The sequence below is a fragment of the Anser cygnoides genome, chromosome 3 (genome assembly GCF_040182565.1).
Source record: "Anser cygnoides isolate HZ-2024a breed goose chromosome 3, Taihu_goose_T2T_genome, whole genome shotgun sequence".
Taxonomy (NCBI): domain Eukaryota; kingdom Metazoa; phylum Chordata; class Aves; order Anseriformes; family Anatidae; genus Anser; species Anser cygnoides.
In genome coordinates, this window is record NC_089875.1 from 54,141,709 (window position 1) to 54,157,769 (window position 16,061).

Here is a 16,061-nt window from a genome sequence, read left to right on the forward strand (position 1 = left end):
TTGTGTATTTAAAAACAGAAAATTATTCATCTTCTCAGCAGGGCTGGGTAGTTGTTAAGAGAACCCAAGTTCCAAATCCAAAGACCTTGCTGAGGGTAATTAAGCTGTGAATGTGAGTGTCTGTGCTTATATAGGAATTAGGCATAACCTTCTGTTCTTTTGTGATTCCCGTTAGGACAGACCAGGATTTAAAAACCAATATGGCGTTTTATTGGGGCACTTTAACTTAAAATTGGTATAACGTTTTATTTTACATTCAACATTTGTTCACATGGGGTTAGCATATACAGTTATACTATTGTCCACGTGCATTTTTTCTTACAGTTTATGAAAATTTTCTTCTTGCTGTTGAGGCTATTCTTTCTAAGGTTTTATTTTTCATAGAATCATAGAATCATAGAATATCCTGAGTTGGAAGGGACCCTAAAGGATCATCAAGTCCAACTCTTGATACCGCACAGGTCTACCCAAAAGTTCAGACCATGTGACTAAGTGCACAGTCCAATCTCTTCTTAAATTCAGACAGGCTCGGTGCAGTGACCACTTCCCTGGGGAGCCTGTTCCAGTGTGCAACCAACCTCTCTGTGAAGAACCCCCTCCTGATGTCAAGCCTAAATTTCCCCTGCCTCAGCTTAACCCCGTTCCCGCGGGTCCTGTCACTGGTGTTAATGGAGAAAAGGTCTCCTGCCTCTCGACACCCCCTTACGAGGAAGTTGTAGACTGTGATGAGGTCTCCCCTCAGCCTCCTCTTCTCCAGGCTGAACAGGCCCAGTGACCTCAGCCGTTCCTCGTACGTCTTCCCCTCCAGGCCTTTCACCATCTTCGTAGCCCTCCTCTGTACACTCTCCAACAGTTTCATGTCCTTTTTATACTGTGGTGCCCAGAACTGCACACAGTATTCGAGGTGAGGCCGCACCAGCGCAGAGTAGAGCGGGACAATCACCTCCCTTGACCTACTAGCGATGCCGTGCTTGATGCACCCCAGGACACGGTTGGCCCTCCTGGCCGCCAGGGCACACTGCTGGCTCATATTCAACTTGCTGTCTACCACGACCCCCAGATCCCTCTCTTCTAGGCTGCTCCCCAGCGTCTCATCGCCCAGTCTGTACGTGCAGCCAGGATTTCCCCGTCCCAGGTGCAGGACCCGGCACTTGCTCTTATTGAACTTCATGCGGTTGGTGATCGCCCAGCTCTCCAATCTGTCCAGATCCCTCTGCAAGGCCTTTCCACCCTCATTCGAGTCCACAACTCCTCCAAGTTTGGTGTCATCAGCAAACTTGCTCAAAATACCTTCTATTCCTACATCCAGATCGTTTATAGAAATATTGAAAAGTACCGGCCCTAAAATGGAGCCTTGAGAGACCCCACTGGTGACCGCCCGCCAGCCTGACGCAGCTCCATTTACCATAACCCTTTGGGCCCTGCCCGTTAGCCAATTGCTCACCCATCGTATGATGTTTTTATTTAGCTGTATGGTGGACATTTTGTCCAGTAGGATCCTATGGGAAACCATGTCAAAAGCCTTGCTGAAGTCCAAAAAAATCACATCAGCTGGTTTCCCTTGGTCCATCATACGGGTGATCTTATCATAAAAGGAAATCAGGTTAGTTAGGCAGGACCTACCTTTCACAAACCCATGCTGGCTGGGACCAATGACTGCTTTGTCCCCCAGGTGAGCCTCAATAAGTTCGAGAACCATCTTCTCCATGATTTTACCAGGCACTGACGTGAGACTGACAGGCCTGTAATTGCTAGGGTCTTCTTTCTGACCCTTCTTGTAAATCGGCACAACATTTGCCAGCTTCCAGTCTACCGGGACCTCTCCAAATTCCCAGGATCGTTGAAAAATAATTGAGAGAGGTTCCGCGATGACGTCCGCCAGCTCTTTCAGCACCCGGGGATGAATCCCATCCGGACCCATGGACTTGTAGGGATCCAGGTGGAGTAGCAAATCCCGCACACGTTCAGGGTCGGTTGGGCGTTTGTCATCCCCACCGTCCCGGTCCTCCAGCTCAGGGCACCCTGGGTCCCGAAGCCCATCATCGGCATTGAAGACAGAGGCAAAGAAGGCGTTAAGCGTCTCTGCTTTGCCTATGTCATTGTCTGTGAGGAGACCTTCCCTATCAAGGAGCGGCCCTATGTATTCTTTAGTTCTCCTTTTTCCAGTCCACCAACTCATCACTCTGTTCTTTGATTTGTACATTAATGTGTGGATAAACTCCTCCACTGTAGCCTTCATTTCACCTGCATTTATGAAATTCTGCTAATTTCACTATCAGAATAGGATCATAGAACAACTTGGTGCTTCCAGGTAATGGCTAACCTGTTAGATGCCTTATGTAGATAGGTAAAGAAAGTTGAAGAGATTTGTTTGATGTGAGGATTGAAATTATAAATAAATAAATAAAATGAAGAGCACATGTCAGTAAAATGATAATAATACTCACTAGCTTTGTTTGAAATGTACGGTGTGTGTCAATTCAACTACATCAGTTTAGGTTTCACACAAAATTTACCTAACTAAAAATGTTACTATATTGGCTTTGTACAATTAAGTATCATTTAAGCATTCTTAACCTGACATGTTGACATGTTCGTTGCTTTGATTCATTTTGTTTGTACAACTTCTGTGCTGCTTAAACTAATCATGCCCTCAGGCTAATCTCGATGGTTACTGAAATATAATATGGAACTGCCCGTTTCTGTGTTATGCTAATTAATGTGAATATATTAATAGGACCCTAATTTTCATCCTTGTTGGTCCAGGACAACATGGAGTCAGGTCTTCAAAGATGCAATTCAGTGAAACGCTCAAACTTAGCTTTAGCCATATACAATATGCTGGGAATACTAGCTAGAAGTCCACAGATGCTTAAATGTTCTGCTGAATGTAGTAACACTTAACTTTAAAGAAATATGAAGTGTTTTGCTGACTGAAATCCTCACAGATAAATCATCCTCCCACTGATTCAAGCATGCTCTGCTATTGCATACACCACATGTACTGTGAGAGCCCTTAGACTAACAGCTATGTGAGCTATGTGGAGATTAAACCAAGGTCATATATATAATAGAGTGGCTTTACTCTAGAAAACTCAGTGCCTTTATTTTTGTGTAGACTATCTAGTAATTTATTTTCAAAAAACAAAAACAAACAACCAAACAAAAACAACCAAACAAAAAAACACAGTAAACCAGTAAGACCAGAGAAGCCAAGTGCTTCCATTTATAAGTATCAGTGATCACCAAGGACATTTCTTCCTCTCAGCATTCCTGTGATACCAATTATCCAAATGATCTAATTAGTCTCTCCTGTAGCCTATATTGTTGTTTGCATACCACAAAAATGTGGGGTAGGGCAGTTGAGCACCTGTTAATGTGACACACTGTCAGGTTAATGATTACTACCAGTGAGAAATCCCTTCTAAATCCCTTCTAATATGTCAGATTGTTCAGAATCAGCTTTGCCAAGAGATGAGCTTTAAGGATAAAATGAAAAATAGAATAATTAAAAGACAATACACCTTGCAGCAGAGTAATTAAGTTATATTACTTTACTTAAAACCACGAGTAATCTTTGAGTTTTACCTATTTCTTAGTTGTGTTCTACCTTTTCCCATTCCATCCCACCCCAAGCTAGACTACCACTCTTGTCTGTTCCTTGCAAAAGAAACTTTCTTCCTCATTTCCTGTGACCGAGTCTGATGGTGTTGTCAGGAAGCTGGAAATGGTCTTGCCTTCCTTCCTTCGTTTCTGTCCTGTTCTGCCCTTATTCATTTCATAATAATTTCTACTGTATACTCTAATTATCTAACATTTTCTCCAAGTTGCTTATGTTTTTCTAGTCTTCTGAAGACACGTGGGTTCAACTAAACCAAAAATTGTAAGAAATATTAAATGCACTATCTTCTTACTAGGCTTACAGCTAATATAAAGTCTAAACATTTACATTAGCTATGGCACTCATAATCAGAAGAATTATGCTATTCACACACATATTTCTTTTTATTGGCATTCAAAATTTTACAGGTTTTATCCTGTGAAGCTGATCAAGCACTATGGAAGAAGAATGTCTAAGGTGCAGGTTGTGTGCATGAAAACAGACTAATTAAGTTAAACTCTAAAACATATATTTAAAATATAAACTATGGAAACAAGGTAGTATGAATCACATTGATTCCAATAGGGACTGTAGCTTGATCACAGTCAGGATTATTTTATATATTATTCTACAAATTATAAATCCATTCCCAAAACATAATAGTTTGCATAAGGAGATCTGGGTCCAGAGAAAATTGATAGGTTATCACCCACTTAAACACTGTGAAAAGAATGACCATCCTGCTCATAGTGGTTCCACTAGATTTTTGCATAGTCACTTTTTTTTTTTTAAATTTTAAATTGTTGAACCTTATGAGCATCCGCTGGTACAGCGAACATGGTACAGCACATCTTCAGCTTTGACCTAAGCGGGCCATTTATCTACTTTTCTTATATGGAGTTAAATGATATTCTGAATGACTTGCTGAATTCAGAGCCTGCAGTCATTCCATTTGTGAAATTACCTTTTAACTTCACTAGGATGAAGATCAGATAGAATGTCAAAGCTTTCCTTCATTTAAAAAAAAGATTAATTAATGTTTTCAGTCTTTCTTTCCCCTTATTTCAGAACTCAGCTTATAAGTCAAGGCTGGTGGTTGAGGACAGGTGCTATAATTTTATTTTTATTTTTTTGCTGCTGTTTAGTATGACCTAATAAAAATACATTTCCATAAAAATAGAGCTTTACCTTTTTGTTCCCTTTCCCTGTAGATACTGCATTTTTTATACTGTTGTGGCTGTTTTCTTTCTGTCTTGATTTTTTTTTTCTTATTTTTTTCTTTCTTTTTCTTGTGAAATGTTTTGAATTAGATATAGAACAGTGTGTATCATACCAGAGGAACTGAAAATTAAAATGCTCTTTCATGGTGAGGTTGAGCTGAATTTCTGTTCTCTCTCTTTACCTCAGTCCTGGAAGACTCAGCTTTTTCCAGTCATATACCATTCTGTAAAGTAGAGTTAACAAATAATAATTCTGTCTGTTTGAGAGAGTATGTAGTCAGCTGTCACCATGTTAACTAGTTTACAGTTTGGCTGCTTATTTTGATTGGATCCCAGTTTTGTAGCACTAAAGAGCAGATGTTCCTGGAGTAATCTGATACTCGTTTTTACTCCATTTTCTAATTTGTAGTCAAGGATAGATGATTTGATGAGACCAAGGCCTCTGTCAAACCTCCAACCTACTCTACCTCAAGCTGATCCCTGGATCTGAAAGAAAGAACAAACAGTTCTGCAGTAAAATTGTTTCGTTGTGTGCTGTACCTTAGTTGTGTTTAGATGAATACCAAGCACCAATAAGATCATTTTGGATAGTCTTTTTATCCTTGCTAAACTTCATCTATACTTGGAAAATAATTTAATAGAAGGCTTGAGTACATATTTGATACTTCTTTTTAAGGGAAAATTAGAATAGAGGTTTGTTGGCAGTAACAAATTATGGTATGCTGAAAATGTTTGTAGCAAGAACTGAGGTTCAGAGCCTAATAAATGAGGAAGTGGATCTCTGAAGGAAAAGGTACTGGTACCAAACTTAGTTGCACCACATGGTAATTTAAGAATTTATAATGACAGAAGTGAATAAGAAGTGAATTAGAGACTGATTTTCCCTGATATGCAAGTAAATTAAAAGGTGTTGCTTCTATTTTATTTTATTTTATTTTATTTTATTTTATTTTATTTTATTTTATTTTATTTTATTTTATTTTATTTTATTTTTTTAACTTCTAAATTGCCCTAAATTTTCGTAGATATCTAAAAAAGTTCATTGGATAAGCCTTTTTCATTCTATAAACCTATGATCATTTTGTGCAGTATATTGCTTAAGCATGAAAACAGGCAGATGAACCAGATGGCGTTGTGTTTCTTAGGCTACGAAGAAGGAAGTCAAGTGACTTGTTTATAATTATCTATCACCTTTTGTGATTGTTCATTTTTAAAAATTATTCTATAGGTATTTTTATGTGTTTCTAATAGTACTTGTAAAGAACTTGTGAATAAATATATTGTGAATGTGTTAGCTTCACTAAGATCTATTGGGATAGATTATGATAACTGAGATGTTAGATGCTGTACTAAATACTCAATGAAAAATAAGATAAAGTATTATAGGCAGGTTTGTAATGTCTGTGATTTGAGACTGTGTGTAACAGTGTCATTACTTTCCCTCTGTTTTTACAGGGCACAATGACTACATGTGTCCTGCTACTAACCAGTGCACCATTGACAAGAACAGAAGAAAGAGTTGCCAAGCCTGCCGACTAAGAAAATGCTATGAAGTGGGAATGATGAAAGGTGGTATGTACACAGCAACCAACAAATCCTCAGCATTGGTGTCTGCCTTCCTGTTTTTTAATTCATTGGACAGATGATATGGTTCCTAAAGCAGGGAGCAACTACTTTCTTTGATCTGAAGTTTATTAAATCAAAGAGCAATTAAATAAAAAGTAAAAACATCCCAAATCTTATGTTATTATTCTTAGCTAAATTTTGCATCAAAACTTATAGGAACATGGACTTTGGTGGACCTGTGCTTCTTCTGTTAGTATTTTTGATGCATGATTATTTTTATTTTGTCTATTGTGGTAGACACCAGATTGTGATGAATGACACTTAACCCAAGATTTTATGACATTTTGCTGTTCACTGTGAAAAACACTAATAATCTCAGATCAGTCCATATTTGTTAAAATAAACTTGTGAGTTATTTGATACTTATTCATTTAGTTCTGGAAGGGAAAGTAAATTCATTTATTCCAGTACTGTACATATATTGTAGATGTAAATTAATTTCAACAAAACTGAAAGGTTCACTTATTTTTTACAAACTGAGATAGGTGCTGCTTTCTTGAAAGATACTTATGTACTAATGATATCAGAGAAGAAGAATTAGACACTGAATGCTTAGGCTGAAGTGGTACACCAGTGAATTATTTTATAAAATTATATAGTGTTAAACTTTTGGAGGTAAAATTAGAAATATTTGACAATACTGAATAATTGCCACAGTGTGTTCTTACATGGAAGAGTTCTTTCTGTAACAGTTTTGAATTGATCATGATACCTGGCTTTCTCCTCTGTTTTACAGTACTGCATATTTGTCGAAAGCAGACAGAAGTTACCAATTTTTAATGCTTTTGAAAAAGTCAAGCCCCTTACATCAATATTTAAGAAGAATAGGAAATCATAGGGTTTCATATGAGAAATATTTTCTCTAAAGCAGAAGAAAACCTTATAATAGACTACTAAAAATTCCAGATTTTTTTTAATTAATGAAGAGTATTCATTAGCTTTATCCAAATCTATTTTTACATGAAAATTTAGCAAAATACTAAAACATTAGAACCCATGTCTCATGGTAGGAAGGGGATAATTGTGAAATTGTATATTGGTTCTCCCTTTTGTGGCACACTAACGTTTACTTATTCCAAGAAAAATCAACTGTGTTGGGGGCAAGAGCGAAGTGTACCTCATTATGTTTATCCTTCACTCAACAAATGGTTGTTTATAAGTCCAGTCTGTGCAGTCAGGGTAGGCCAGGTTTGGGAATTCCGGGAGAAAGAGCAGAAGGAAAAGATTAAAGGTGTCGTTGTGCTTTGACGTTGAATATGCGTTTTTCTCAATTCAAGAGCTGAGACTGATTTTGTTACTCTCAGTTTAGTGATGCGAACAGCTGGAAGGCATCAAGGCTCTTTTCAGTTCTAATGCTTAAGACTGTAGACATTTATTTTTCATAAAATTGAGTTTGTGGATCCAGAGTTTTTTTGTTTCTACCTTAATATTCTGGTGGATATTCTTAAAAGTCATATCTATATAATTAGTATAACAGCAATGGTCTGAAGAAGTAAAGGCTTCAGGCAAGACAAGCAAATATAAGAAAATGTCATACATAAATTTGCCACGCAGCCTTAAGCTCTGACCCTTGTACATATGCCAGATACATAATTATGTATGTTAAGATATATCATTATGTTTTATGATGCTGTTACATCTTTAATTGGGCACCTTTCCATCCATTTTTCCTTATTTATTTAACTAATGATCCAGATTGATGTTTTTGATATCTGTTCTATAAGATATGTTTTGTTTTTGACTGTTCTGTACATACATGTTTTCAATTGCATTAAAATTGCTCAGAATTCTCAGCTAACATAGCTAACATTCTGTAGATTAAAAAAGACCCCCACCCCCTAAAAAACAGACTGCTATTTTTTCTTTCTGATATAAGTGTTCTGAAGTTTATGTTTTGTACAGTGGCCCACACTTTTGTAAATTCCTGTGGACTTCTTTCTTTCCTTTTACAATAATGCAAGATTTCTATAGTCACTGACAATTTTACAATAGTTGATATTGTAGTGTTTTTTTTTTTTTTAATCTAAACTTACGTATTACAAACAAGGAGAGCAGATGTATAAATTGTGCCTGCTCCTACAGGACCACTAATAATGCACTGAAGTTCGTTACTGGTTCATAGATGAGAGTCTAAGAATATGTGTTTTTCTCCAGATACTGCTTGATAATTGTCATATTGTCTCTCAGATGAAGATAAAGGTTAAGTGCATGTTCTTGGTATTCCATCTGGTTAACTTTGATTTTTGTTTTTCCATTTTTTGTTTTGTTTTTTTTTCCTTGAGGAGATGTCTTAAGCTTTTCTGTTGTAATAGGTCTCTTACAATGCTTCTCTTCATCACTTTTGAATCACACAGTGCTGTGGTTAACTCAAGTTCCATATTTTCCTTTAATAATTCATAGTTGTCTTGTAATATTTTTTAAATTGAAATAATCTTGTTTTGTTCATACAAAAGAATTTGTCTTGTTGAAAGGATTAGTTCTATCATGCATTTGAAAAGAAAAATTCTTTTGTGTCAGATTTTACTTTTATATTTACCTCCATAATTGTTACATGCTTAGGATGATATACCTTTTAGAAGGACCTTTTGAACAATTCTATAATCTCTCTTTTCTCTGAATATAATCTGTTTTCTTTCTTCACCGAATTCCTTTTTTTTTTTTTTTTTTTTTGAATATATTGCCAACATTGCTAGGTTGTGACTTCATCCGTCATTTAACTTCTGAACAATAGCTGATATTATTGAGTTACAGTACCAACAGGAGAAGCTAGATGAGTTCCTGATTAATTGTTCCTGGTTAATTTGAAACATAAATTATAAGCTCTGGTTTCTGAGGTTTAAATCCTGGAAAGTCATCTAACTGAATGCAATATTAAAAAATTCATCTAACATTATTTTTAATAGAGTGGACACAGTTGAAATGTGTTTTTAGGGCTTCATTCAGAAGAATGCAGGCTTTAAGTGGGTCTTGAGCTCTACTGTAGGAACATTTACTTATGAGGTTGTGTGGAAATTTAGTCATTCTTTTCACCCAGCTTTTCTTTGGTCTTTCAAAAATATCTTCCAATACTGAAGAGCTATTTTCTTTCTCTCCTCTTATATTTGCAAGTGGTTCCTTCTGCATCCATTATTGCATTGCTTTGAGACAATTAGACTGATAGATTCTCTGGTGACATAGCATATGAGGCAAAGTTTATAGTGAGGCAGAGTTTATAGCTGTTATATTTTGTCCAAATACTCTTTTTCTGAATAAGCCAAAAAGACCTTAAAATCATATGTTAATATTTAGACTGTGCAGCCTTATGTTTGTATATGAGGACATAGCAGTCACATGGAATAAGCTTTTTGTCATGTGCCTCTTTCTTTTGGTTGGGTAACAGAGAAAAGTAGCTTTGCTTTTTTATATGATCCTTTGATACATTTATGAAGACTGATTTTGTTCTGCTTTGGATGATTGTATCGTAACTTAATATTTCACACTGTGTGGGGTCCTGCAACATACCCCCAGACTCCAAAAGGAGTATTTACAGCAGTTGCAGTCCTCCAACTGCAACTACAGCAGTTTTCACAGCTGTTGCAGAAGCTCCAACTGTATATATGGTCCAGGTGATCTCTGCTCCAATATAGACTTAGTTCTCCATTACTTCATTGTTTTAATGACTTTTTAATGGCTTGGCTCCAAAGGGTCTTATTCACCTGACTTTAATTATTACCTATCACTTAAGTATGTTATAGTGTGATAAATAGATGTGAATTTCTAGTTATTAGAATGCTACATTCTTCCTCTTCTTTCATCTGTGTTGATGCAGGTTTAATATCAAGTGCCTATGGGATCAGAACAGGGTGCTGATGTGGCTATGAAAATATTCATTATAATGTTAAATGCTACATCCTTTCTGAAGAATCAATTATTTACCTGGTAAGGTATTTTTAATGACTCTGAGAAGTACATGATTCTGTCAGCTGGTATATGCTGATGGCTTCCCAACCTCAAGACATATTAAATATGGTGATCAAGGACTGAGAGCTCATTTACTATATCCAAATAGTGATCATGAATACGATTACGGGTATTTATTGTTTTGGAACAGCCTGAATTTCATATTGTCTAGAGAAGATTCTCTGTTCAGAAGTGTCATTTCTCTGGACTATGAAATCACAGTGTATTTGAAACCTACATCCTCCAGTGCTGCCCAAAGAGATTATCTGAGAAGACTTCAAAGATTACTGCAGTACAGCCCAGGGAATAAAAGTCTGTTTGATGTAGCAGTGTGCTATAACCACAAGTCAGGTGCCTATAGAAACGTTCATTAACTACTAGAAACAGGGAGGAAAAAACATTCCTCTTTTCAGGTTTCCTCTTACGTTCTGTTGAACCAGGTACCCAACTGTAACCATATGAGAATTCAGTCTAGTTCAGTGTGACAATGTTGCTTAAGTTTAAGACAACATTTTACAGGGAAATAAAAAGCACTTGGCAAATTTTCCATTACCTCAGAGAACATTACTGATTTTTTGTTTTTAAATGGAGAGAGCTATACTTCCTTGATGAGTGCTATCTTTTTACATGTTAAAAAACAAACAAACAAACAAAAAACAAAATAAATAAATTAAAAAAAAGAAAAAAAAGAAAAGGTTAGAAACAAAATAAATAGAAGGAAAAGAAAAAAAGAAAAGGTTAGAGAGTTATTAAAATCATTCTCAGAACCACAGGTAAATCTATGTCTGACGCAACCACTGGAATGGCTCCAGACTTTCTGTTTTTCCATGTAATTATCTTTTAATGAAATATTATATCAAAAATAGAAATTAGTGAATGAGGGCAAATGGCTTAACAATATGAAACTATTTTGGTTTGTCTGAGGAGAACCTTTATGATATTTATTGGACATACTGTTCTGTACTCAGCCAAATAACTGTGTAGGTGGGGCCTGATAAATGTACGAGGAAAAGTATGTAACTGTAGGACCTTGGGCTGAATTGATGGGCTGAAAGCATATACTTAAGCAGCATTTGAAGCAAAGTTTTGTGAGTTTAGAGCAGGCTCTTGGAAAAGAAGATGGAGTGGAAATCTGGCTTTTTAGTGAAATGTTTCCTTTTCCCCACTGTACAAATGCAAAGTGGATTGTTGCCATTGAAATATAATATTGCATTGCTCTGCCCCCAAAATAAGAAAAAGAAAACATTATTGTTTTTGCAAATATATTTTTTCTCTTTCTACTTCACAGAACAGTCCAGGGTGGAAGGAACATCAGGAGGCCTCTTGTCAGGCCACCTGGTCAAAGGTTCAACACTGAATTCAGATCAGCCTGCTTAAGACTTTTCCAGTCAGGTTGTGAAAATCTCGAAGGACAGAGATTTTGCCCTACCTGACAACCTGTTTTATGCTTCTTTATATGCTCTAGCTAGTCATGTAATAATATTTTACTACTGAAGAATTGTTGATGTTTTACTATTGAATACTATTTCTTTGAGATTGTAAAGCCAATTATATCTACCTATTTGTTTACATTCTCTTTTTGGCCATTTACATTCTTTAAAGATCCTAATTAGAAATTTATTTTTTAGTTGTGATATTACTTCATGACAGATACAGCAGAAAGATTGTCCCTGTTTAAATTTTTGATAGTTTTAAAATGAAGTTTAAGATTCCTGCTGTGCCTCCAGCTCTGTCTCCCGCTTGCCCATACTGAAGGTAGCTCCTGGTGTTGTAACTGAAAAGATCAGAAAAGATCAGAAATTAGATCTAATTTCTAAAGCGTAGCAGTTACAATTTCTCTCTTTGAGAGATGTACTAATGGCCTCATACTCCTAAAATGACTTGGCTTTTCCAAATCATGGTTAATATCTGGTTATTTTAAAGGTTTCATTGTGAACCCAAGAATGTTTATGCCTTCACTGTAAGGATTATGTAGAAATGGGGCTGTTGCCATAATTACTCCAGCCCAAATTTAGTATGATTTGTGCAGGAGGGTCAGCACTGAAAGTGATTCAATTGAATGATGGATTAATTGAATTTCTGTTGCTCCTCTTGTACAAATCCTGTGGCACTCTTTAAAACATGTGCTATGAAGAAAGAATGAATGTCAAAATACATATCAGGAGGAAGCATGTCTTGGACCTTTATCTGTAGTTAGTAGTTTACTGGTTCTCGAACTGTGAGTTATGAAAAGTCACTAGAGACCCCAAATTACATTTGTCTGTTTGCTAACAGTAGTTGATGTGAATACTAGGACTGTGCGATGTTTAATGTGACAATCACCAAGCAAACTAGTGGAGCAGAACGTGGGGTAGACCCATGATTTCTGTATGTAAGCCCTGTGCCCGGCACCTCTTACTGCTGCATCTCTTTCTCTTTTAATAGAGGTAGCACTGATTATAGAGTGAGAAGTCCTAGTTAGGAAAGAGATAAGAGCCATTAAAAAAAAATGAAAAATTCCCTGGATTTTTATTTTTGATTACATCACCTAAACTCCCAGGCTTGATTTGGTAGGCTGCTAACCAGCCACTACTCCAGTCCGGTAGTCTTTATTTTATTTTATTTTATTTTATTTTATTTTATTTTATTTTATTTTATTTTATTTTATTTTATTTTATTTTATTTTATTTTTATTTTATTTTATTTTATTTTATTTTATTTTATTTTATTTTATTTTATTTTATTATTTTATTAGTTTAGTTTAGTTTATGCATTAGGTGCTGTACAACCATCTGATATGACCATTGTCCAACATAATTTAATTGCAAAAAAGGGGAACTGTATCCAGGTCCAATACTGGGTGAGGTACCCAAACAAGGAAGTATCTTGAATTTCTTGAATATATCTTGAATGTCTTGAATTGGTGGGGGACTTTGAAAATCAGTATCAGTAAATTGTTGTGGCAGAGAGAGGCATAACAAATATTGAGGTATATCAGATTCTGTTCTGTCCATTGTTGGAAAAATGGAGATTTAAGAGCCTGTCTAAGCCAATTCTCAGGACTATATTCACCTACTGATATAGACTGGCAAAAAGCTGTTGCTTTGGAAGAATATAATATTCAATGATTAGGCCCAGCTCCAGGGTGATGATCTAGTTGTAATACTTTTATTTCTTCCATTTGACTTGAATTATTACAGTCAAAGACTGTCTGTAAATATTAAACAAACTTTTATAAGCAATACATGGCTTAATTATAAATAAAAAGCAGGAAAAACTTCAAAGATAAAAACTCATTTCTGAGAAGGCAGTTTTTAAGTAGGAGCGTATTCTGTGTGTTAAAAGTTATTTGTTTTGAAAGCTAGCTCCAGTAAGACATGAAACAGCACTGATATGAATGAGAAGCTATTGCTTATATGCTTGTTGCCTAGAAACAGAGCTCTGGTTCTCCACTTCTGGCACTTACCCTGCCTTTATATTTTGACTTGTCAAGTTTCCAAATCTACTGTGTTTCCACTACTTTAAATACTTGAAAAGTAATCTGAATGTCTGTCAAGTAAAAAGTGGAGGTTAATTTGCAGAACATTGACTATTGCAAGGATTCCCAGAGTAAGGCACGTGTACTATTAGTGGTACAGTTCCAAGTTATGTGCTAATGAGTTTTATGCAGTACTTGCATTCTACTGCCCATGGCTGGGGCAGTTACTGATGCCATTATCACTACGTGGTTGAGCTGAGCTTTGGAACTGTAGGATGCCAAAGCACTGTGAGTAGTGGAAAGACAGTGAGCTGAAAAGAAACATTTTCCATATCATTTATGTGGTTTCTAAGCAGTTAGAAGATAAAAAAGCCAGATATTGTGATAGAGATTATTTTATTTTTGTCTTTGATTTTTGACATTCTGACTGAGAGTTCAACAGTGTGCTGATTCTCTGGTTGTACTTTCAGAAAAAAGAGGCACAGGACTTAAGAGTTCATTGACTTGTTACGTCCCTGAATTTCTCCTCTAAACCTATCAGCATCTGGCCACTGACAAAAGTAGAGAATAATCTGAAATACAATTGGAAGGAACATAAATTTTCCTTGCAAAAGTAGAAAACTACTGCATCAGTTACGAATATTAAAAGCAACTTCTGTTATTTTGTTACAAAGCCCTTCTACTGTCACTGAATCACAATGTGGAAGCCAAGATTTTGTCTACAAATATTCTGTTTGTATGCTTCAGGGGTAACACATGCTAAAAACAGAAAGCTTTTTGTGTGCCTAAAGTTTTAAATTGAAATGTTTATCAAATAATACACAAGATACTTATGCATACCAACATGAGGTGTTACTTTTAATTTTCTTGCTTGCTGGCTGTACGATTTTAAGTCTTTACTTTGATTTTAATAGATAAAATTATTTGTTTATAAAAGGTTAAATAGAAGCTCCTATCTCCAGTAGACTTTATATAGCAGTTTCTAGGACAAAATACTGTCTCATCCCACTGTATGGACCTGGAATTCTGGAGTCAAATCTGCTGTCACTTATGGTTGAGCAGCATATGCTGTACTTTTGCACATTTATTGAGGGAGAGTTAAGAAAATAAATTGCTTCAGTTGCTTTTGAATATATTTTTATGTCCTAGTCTAGACAATGATAATGAACTAATGAAAGGTGGTGACTTTAAACTATTTTAGTTTTATGTTGTTGTGAGTTCAAGATAAACAGAACTAAACAAACCCAGGTTTACTGAATAAGATATTTTGAGGAAAAATACTGCAGCTGTGACATCCCTATCACTCATCAGAAAAAAAAAAAAAAAAAAAAGAAACTTTGTTCCTGTCTGGATTCTTTGCAAAGTTGCATGTTAGAAAGTGTTAGAAATGTTATAGAAATGTTAGAAAGTACAGAAATTATCTGTGTGACTTATATTCAACTACCTTGTGGTGTGGTCTTACTACTATCCTTTGCCTTCAATAAAATTTTGAGGCTTTATTTTTGTTACTACTGTTAAGTGTGTATCATAATATAAGTAAACGATTCTGCAGATCATTTGCAATATGTAGGAATGTAAAGACTGTCCCCAATTTTTTTTTTAGCTTGTGGACACAAGTACAAATTAGCACAGAGTAAGAATGTACACTTTGCCTTTAGTAAGAGCATGCAGATTTTCTGTTACCCTCTGGCACCCGTTTCCAATGGTAAGGTAGCTTTCCCCTTCTAGTGGCTTATGCTTTCTCAAAACCTTTAGCATTTATTTTTTAAGATGTGCATGTGCTGCAACTGCAGGGATGTCTATACAAGTTTGCAGCCAAACTTGTGTGATGGCATGCATGCTGAGAGCCACTGTTGGATGGCTGAGATTCAGTGCTTGTCCAATGCATTGGTGATTTAGGATATTTTTAAAATAATCTAGAATTTATCTTTTGTTCTATTTTAATCACCTGTTTGCAAACGCTACAGAAGTGCTTCATCTGATTAAAGTTTGATTCTACAATCCCAACGCAATTTTATTGCTAATCAGGTTCTACCGAATTCCAGGAGTATGCAATTGCTCAACAGTTTTGCAGCTTGTCTCCATGGCTGAATTTAGATACGAGGCTTTACTGTCTTTGAAAATCTTGCCTGTTTTAGCTTTACAATGAAGTGGAAATTGTTTGAGAGCTTTTGTAAGGTACACAGAACTTCCATTTTTGGTAGAACATCGTTTTTCT

The 16,061-nt window shown here is 35.9% G+C and overlaps 1 protein-coding gene across 3 annotated transcripts in view; it reads left to right on the top strand.

Annotated features, from left to right (window-relative positions):
* Positions 1 to 16,061, top strand: part of ESR1 (estrogen receptor 1) — a 171,271-nt gene that overhangs the window by 96,709 nt on the left and 58,501 nt on the right. For all 3 annotated transcript variants that reach the window (XM_048076896.2, XM_013178332.3, XM_066994201.1), the window contains exon 4: positions 6,277 to 6,393. In XM_048076896.2, the coding sequence (XP_047932853.1) occupies positions 6,277 to 6,393 (117 nt within the window). The remainder of the gene's footprint in view (positions 1 to 6,276; positions 6,394 to 16,061) is intronic.